General features: G+C 28.1%; 1 protein-coding gene across 3 annotated transcripts in view; it reads right to left on the reverse strand.

The window, feature by feature from the left end:
- The window catches only part of LOC111681024 (flocculation protein FLO11-like), a 200,686-nt gene that overhangs the window by 46,193 nt on the left and 146,794 nt on the right, over positions 1 to 7,699 (reverse strand). Inside the window, exon 2 of one of the 3 annotated variants that reach the window (XM_046950903.1) lies at positions 4,539 to 4,596. The exons of the other annotated variants lie outside the window; for them this stretch is intronic. Coding sequence (XP_046806859.1) covers positions 4,539 to 4,568 — 30 coding nt within the window. The 5' untranslated portion in view covers positions 4,569 to 4,596. The remainder of the gene's footprint in view (positions 1 to 4,538; positions 4,597 to 7,699) is intronic. 3 annotated transcript variants of the gene reach the window in all.

A 7,699-nucleotide genomic window follows, 5' to 3' on the forward strand; every position in this document is an offset into this window, starting at 1 on the left:
TCTAGTTCTGTTCTAGTTCAGTTCTAGTTCTGTTCTAGTTCTGTTCTAGTTCTGTTCTAGTTCTGTTCTAGTTCTGTTCTAGTTCTGTTCTAGTTCTGTTATAGTTCTTTTCTAGTTTTTTTCTAGTTTTTTTCTAGTTCTGTTCTAGTTCTGTTCTAGTTCTGTTCTAGTTCTGCCTTAGTTATGTCTTAGTTCTGTTCTAGTTCTGTTCTAGTTCTGTTCTGTTCTAGTTCTGTTCTAGTTCTGTTCTAGTTCTGTTCTAGTTCTGTTCTAGTTCTGTTCTAGTTCTGTTCTAGTTCTGTTCTAGTTCTGTTCTAGTTCTGTTCTAGTTCTGTTCTAGTTCTGTTCTAGTTCTGTTCTAGTTCTGTTCTAGTTCTGTTCTAGTTCTGTTCTAGTTCTGTTCTAGTTCTGTTCTAGTTCTGTTCTGTTCTTGTTCTGTTCTAATAATAATTTTTGTTCTATAATTTGTAAGATAAAAGAATAAAATAAAAATATATTATTATAAATCAAACAAATTGTTATTTAATATAAACGATATTTAACAAAAAAATCTTTTATAATTTGTTTATTTACTTCCGTTTTTTACAGTGTTAAATAAATTCATATTGTCCTAATTTTTTTTTGTTTATTTTGCCATGATTTATTTAGATAACAATTAGTTTAACTAAAAATGAATTGTAGATTAATAAACATTACTTATTGTTTTATTGTTAGCCATTGCTTTTAGTATTATTTACAGTTACAACAAAAAAGTATAAAATAAAACTATTGTAAACTACACAACTGTGCATATTTGTATGTGTTTGCTATTAATTGCTTTTATTTGTTTAATATTTTGTTAGTTATTTGTAGATAAATAATATATTTTGTTTAGTTTGTATTTATGTTATTTTGTATAGTTCATTTTTTTTTGCAACAAACTGTAAATCATGTTGACGCTTTATTTCTCCTTTCTCTATATAAAGTCATACATATTGGGTAATATTTTATTTTAATATTTATTGTTTGCTGGCATAAGATTTTTCCTTTGTTAGTACTTTTTTCATCACACACAATTTACAAAGTTAATTGTGTGCATGAAAATTTATAATTTAATGATCTCAATATGTTTTACAATTTACAAAATTATTTTCCCATGAAGTTAAGTTCTTTCTACTTTTAATTGTGTAGTTAAATTTAAAAACAATTCAGAATTATTTAAAATAGTTTATATTATATTTTAAAATAGTGAGATGCCATTCTCCTTAATTTCTATAGTTGCTTCAAAATTTATCAATGTTCTCTAAAAGCAGATGATTAAATAAAATTAATCATTCGCCTGTATAAACTTAGCATGATTTTATAATTTTATAATATAATGCAGTTTTATGTAGAAGAGAAGTAGAAGAGAACAAGAATTTCTCTTATTGTTCTCTTCTACTTCTCTTCTCTTCTCTTCTCTTCTCTTCTCTTTGAACAAATAAAACTATAACAGAACTAGAACAGAACCTGAACTAGAACAGAACTGAACAGAACTTGAACATAACTAGAACAGAACTAGAGCAAAACTACAGCAGAACTAGAACAGAACAAAAAAGAAGTAGAACATAACTTGAACAGAACTAGAACAGAACTAGAACATAACTAGAACAGAACTAGAACAGAACTAGAACAGAACTAGAACAGAACTAGAACAGAACTAGAACGGAACTAGAACAGAACTAGAACACAACTAGAACAGAACTAGAACAGAACTAAAACAGAACTAGAACAGAACTATAACAGAACTAAAACAGAACTAAAACAGAACTAGAACAGAACTAGAAAAGAACTAGAACAGAACTAGAACAGAACTAGAACAGAACTAGAACATAACTAGAACAGAACTAGAACAGAACTAGAACAGAACTAGAACAGAACTAGAACAGAACTAGAACAGAACTAGAACAGAACTAGAACAGAACTAGAACAGAACTAGAACAGAACTAGAACAGAACTAGAACAGAACTAGAACAGAACTAGAACAGAACTAGAACAGAACTAGAACAGAACTAGAACACAACTAGAACAGAACTGATAAACTAGTTGTAAAAAATTAGATAAAATTTTTATATATAAATATTAATCATACGCCACCACCAACAATAATATAATTTTTTTTAACTTCCCTCTTTAAATTATTTATTATTAAAATTTCGTTGTTAAAATTATTTAATATGTCTTTCAAACAATTAGCTATTTGTTAAATATATTAATATATAAAGTTTTGCTAAACAACAATTTCAAGTGTCAAAATTTTTAAAATTTATTTCCAAATAAATTTTGCAATTTATTTGAAATGAAAATAATTTTTAAGCAAATAACAATTAACAAAAATTTAGCGCAAACAAAAATTATGAAATTTTATTTTAATTATGTTTGTTGCAAAAGTTTTCATATATATTTTTTTGCGAATTATTATTGTTGGCACAAATTTATTTATATTTTAAATGAAGTTTATAAATTTGCATTTAAGGCAAAAATTAAATAAAAACAGATAAAAAAGTCTACTAAATGAATAAACATTGTTAAATTTATAACAACAATTGAGTTCGTAGGGGATATAGAAGAGGATTTTCTAAATGAGATAAAAAATTATGTTAATGAATTTTTTTTACAAAACTTCATGCATACATATTTGCAGCTATAAGTAAATTTGCTAATATGATGTACTATGTTCTTAACATACATACATGCTGTATAATTTTCTGAAAGTCTGATAGAAGATACAAGAAATTTTAAATTAGTTTTAAGAATTTTGCGCGGAAAAAAGGGCGTATAGCAGTAAATTTCTTAATATTTTATTTTGTTTTACTTTCATTTGTATAGTCATGAATAATGTCTATAAAACAATTGCACCAAACAACTAAAGCGGTGTAAATGAGAAATATATGGGTAAGTACATGAATAAGTAAAAAAAATTTTTTTTTAACAGAACTAGATTAGAATTATAACGAGAACAGAACTAGAACAGAACTAGAACAGAACTAGAACAGAACTAGAACAGAACTAGAACAGAACTAGAACAGAACTAGAACAGAACTAGAACAGAACTAGAACAGAACTAGAACAGAACTAGAACAGAACTAGAACAGAACTAGAACAGAACTAGAACAGAACTAGAACAGAACTAGAACAGAACTAGAACAGAACTAGAACAGAACTAGAACAGAACTAGAACAGAACTAGAACAGAACTAGAATAGAACTAGAACAGAACTAGAACAGAACTAGAACAGAACTAGAACAGAACTAGAACAGAACTAGAACAGTACTAGAACAGAACTAAAACAGAACTAAAACAGAACTAAAACAGAACTAAAACAGAACTAAAACAGAACTAGAATAGAACTAAAACAGAACTAGAACAGAACTAGAACATAACTAGAACAGAACTAGAACAGAACTAGAACAGAACTAGAACAGAACTAGAACAGAACTAGAACAGAACTAGAACAGAACTAGAAGAGAACTAGAACAGAACTAGAACAGAACTAGAACAGAACTAGAACAGAACTTGAACAGAACTAGAACAGAACTAGAACAGAACTAGAACAGAACTAAAACAGAACTAGAACAGAACTAGAACAGAACTAGAACAGAACTAGAACAGAACTAGAACAGAACTAGAACAGAACTAGAACAGAACTAGAACAGAACTAGAACAGAACTAGAACAGAACTAGAACAGAACTAGAACAGAACTAGTACAGTACAAGGATAAAAGACAAAAGCTTTTTAACCTTTGTATAATTCAATGAAATAAATATTAATCATACGCCCTATATTACTTTATTACTAGTAAAAAATAATATTTATATATTTTAACTATTTTTAGTTTGTCTTACTATTATTTTTATATTATGTAAATTTTTATAATTTCCTTATACTTTCTCTATTTTAAAATTGTAACATTTTGCAAATATTCTAAATGCAATTTCTTTACTTTAGTTCTAATTTTAGCTTAGAAATGCTTTTACCCATATTTTCTGTCTTTAGAAATTTGCATATTTTTCTACACACACACATGCTGGTAACATAAAAACATTGCAGGATATATTATATACTTATACATCCTTTTTAAGTAAAAAGTTTTTTTCTTTGAAAACAATTCATTATTCTAGTATGGCAGTAGTATAATATAGAGGAAGTATGACTCTCTATACAGAAAGTAGTATATTAAAATGCAAGACTATTTTTAAGAATAAAATACATTTTATTATGGTGTTACATTTTGTAAATTGTATACTACTATTTATATACATAAGTATATGAAAATATACATACAATATACTCATACCCAATGCAACATATGAATGCAAAAGGATATGGAAATTAACTAACTGCACTCACACACATAAACATAGACTATAAATCCTTGATAAAATTTTCTTAGAATTAGAGAAAAATTATGCAGTAGCAGTAGTTGTTGTATAAAAAAAAACTAAAAAAAATATATAAAATTTTGTTAAAAATTAGCAATAGAAATTTACATATTGTTTTAAGCAAACTTATGACATACTTGTATATAGTAAATTTTAGTTTTCTTCATATGAATTATATTTTGAGATGAATAGTTTCTGCAAAAAAAAAAAAAAAAAAAAACTAGAAGATTTTTTTGTTACAGAAGTAAAATTTTGTTTTAATTAGTGCATATTTATTTAGATTTTAAAAGCCTTAAGATGTATTTAACGAAAAAAGAAGAAAAGCGAAGACTTCATAGAAAGTTTTATGACTGTAGTAATTGTTTAGAAACTTTAAGAAATGAAGGAGTTATCAAAGTACAAAAGATAAGAAGACAATTGTACAAACTATTGATCATTAACTCTAGTCTATAGAATAGACTATAGACAGTAAAGATAATTGACTGCACAATAGAGTATAGTATGTAGGGAAGAATAGACTATAATATACTATTTCTGGACTATAGACTATCTATAATTTCGTCTATAGAATAGTCTATAGTCTTGACCTTAGAATAGTCTATAGTCTGGACTATAGAATAGTCTATAGTCTGGATTATAGAATAGTCTATAGTCTGGACTATAGAATAGTCTATAGTCTGGACTATAGAATAGTCTATAGTCTGGACTATAGAATAGTCTATAGTCTGGACTATAGAATAGTCTATAGTCTGGACTATAGAATAGTCTATAGTCTGGACTATACAATAGTCTATAGTCTGGACTATAGAATAGTCTACAGTCTGGACTATGGAATAGACTATAGTTTGGACTATAGAATAGTCTATAGGCTGGACTAATGAATAGTCTATAGTCTGGACTAAAGAATAGTCTATAGTCTGGACTATAAAATAGTCTATAGCCTGGACTATATTGTTGTCTGCAGCCTGAATATAGATTGTACTATATTCTAAAATATAGAATACACTATAGTCTGAACTATAGAATAGGCTACTGTCTACCCTTTAGAATAGAACGTAGTCTGGACTATCTATAATTTCGTCTATAGAATTGTCTTTTGTATGGACTACAAAGGTATGGTCTGATCTGTAGTATAGACTACCGAATAGACTAAAGTCTGGATTATAAAAAAGTCTGTAATGTAAATATTTTCGGCTATGCAATACGCTATAGTTTAAACAATTGAGCACACTATAGCCTATACCATCGAATGATTTAAATACTAGACATTTAGAAGTCTATAGTATCGGTTGTAGAACAAATTCAAATATTTTACTTTAAAATTTTGATTTCAGGATGAAAATAAATTTTTACAAAATTTATTTTTCAAGCTATTTATTACATGTTTCTGTGGAAAATTTTTGTTTTGTTAAAATAGTATTGGCTTCTTAATTTTCATCACACGTTTTGTGAAACATATGTTTTTGGACACTTAATTGTATCTAACAACAGTGTATTGTATGTCAATATACTCTGAGTAGCATGTGCAACATCAGAGTGAATGAAATAGAAAAACAAAAACAACAAATTTAAAAATATTTATGTGGACATGCATTAAATACAATGTTGAATATACAAGAAAAACGTATCTAATGCAACGTGTATATATTCATGTAATGTGATTGTGTGGCATGTTCATGTTGTGCTACTGTTATAGAAATACAAACGTTTGCATACATCACATCACACATGTATCACTTTAACGTGGTGGTTGGTATTCTTTGTAGTTGCTGTTGCAGTTGTTGTTGTCGTAGTTGAATTTGCTTTTAACGTGTCCATAACAACAGCAGTGTATAATTGCCACAGGCGTTTAGATGTATTAATAAAATGCATCCGTTGTAGCAAAGTGGGTAGTTTGTTGTTTTGTTTTTTTTAATATATCGTATACACTGATGGGTTGTATTAGGGCATAAGACATTGCTGGGCAATGTGCAGATTATACCTTAGGTGTAAAGCTCCAGATAATTAAGTTCTTCTAGAGATGATTTTCCAAAAATGTAATCACTTAATATATCAGCCTCTTGCAGACAAACATTATGTTGCTTATGAACTCTTACATAGAATTTTGAAGATTACCCACCGCTGCTTAAAAGGCTGCAGTAGATCCTTACACAAGTTTGTACTCTAAAGTACAGAAGCATCTAGTCCATTTTGAAAACACAGTTTCATCCGACACTCAGAAAAAACACAAATATGTTTTTAAAGAAATTTAAATTTTGACCAAAATTTTAGCTAATATTTTCTATTTTTTTGCTATCAGAACAGAAAATGGACTTTAACAAGTACTTAGTAGTTTTGTATAATATTAACAAGTTAGTTTCTGTAGCACAAAACCAAAACTGAATTGAAGCCAAAAACTAAAAAAAAAAACAAAAACTTTTCACTTCATACATATGAGACCAACTACCCACTTCCGTAGAGTTGCGGAAACCTGACCGTATGCATCTATAACTTTTCTAGTTTTGTATTGTTTCAGTTATGCATTCTATTTTCACTCGTCCTTTTCTCTGTAGAGAATTTCAATTTTGTTCTTTTTTTTTGCTGCTTTAAATGTTTCTTGTTCTTATTTTGTTGTTTCCTATGTTTAGTAACAGCATAATGTTGTTGTCCAACCAACAACATTAAAGACCAACAATATGCATTTCCTGTGCGGTTTAAAAGTTTGCTAGTCCGATTTGTCGTGAGTGTTCTTTAGGTTGTTGTTGCTGTTCAGCTGGCCTCTTTATTATCTATCTAGGAGACTTGATAAATGTTCTTTGGAACATTAGAATGTCAATATAACCAATTTGGTATTTATAAAGAAATGGCACTATAAAGAGGGCAAGAGAGATACAATCAGATAGAATTGAAACATATAACAAGCTAGAAACTAATTTGTTATACACTTTAGCATGTAAAATAGCATATTAAAGAGAAAAAGGTGTATTACTACTAATTTCGAAACCTTTAAACATATAGCCTAGTAAATGTTCTAGTCTATATAATCTATAGCATATAACCTATACTATATAGAGTAGTTTATAGTCTAGTCTATAGTCTATTCTTTAGTCTATTCTATAGTCTAGTCTTTAGTCTATTCTATAGTCTAGTCTATAGTCTAGTCTATAGTCTATTCTATAGTCTATTCTATAGTCTAGTCTATAGTCTAGTCTAGTCTAGTCTATAGTCTAGTCTATAGTCTAGTCTAGTCTATAGTCTAGTCTAGTCTAGTCTATAGTCTAGTCTATAGTCTAGTCTAGTCTATAGTCTAGTCTATAGT

Source organism: Lucilia cuprina, chromosome 5 (genome assembly GCF_022045245.1).
Source record: "Lucilia cuprina isolate Lc7/37 chromosome 5, ASM2204524v1, whole genome shotgun sequence".
Classification (NCBI taxonomy): Eukaryota; Metazoa; Arthropoda; class Insecta; order Diptera; family Calliphoridae; genus Lucilia; species Lucilia cuprina.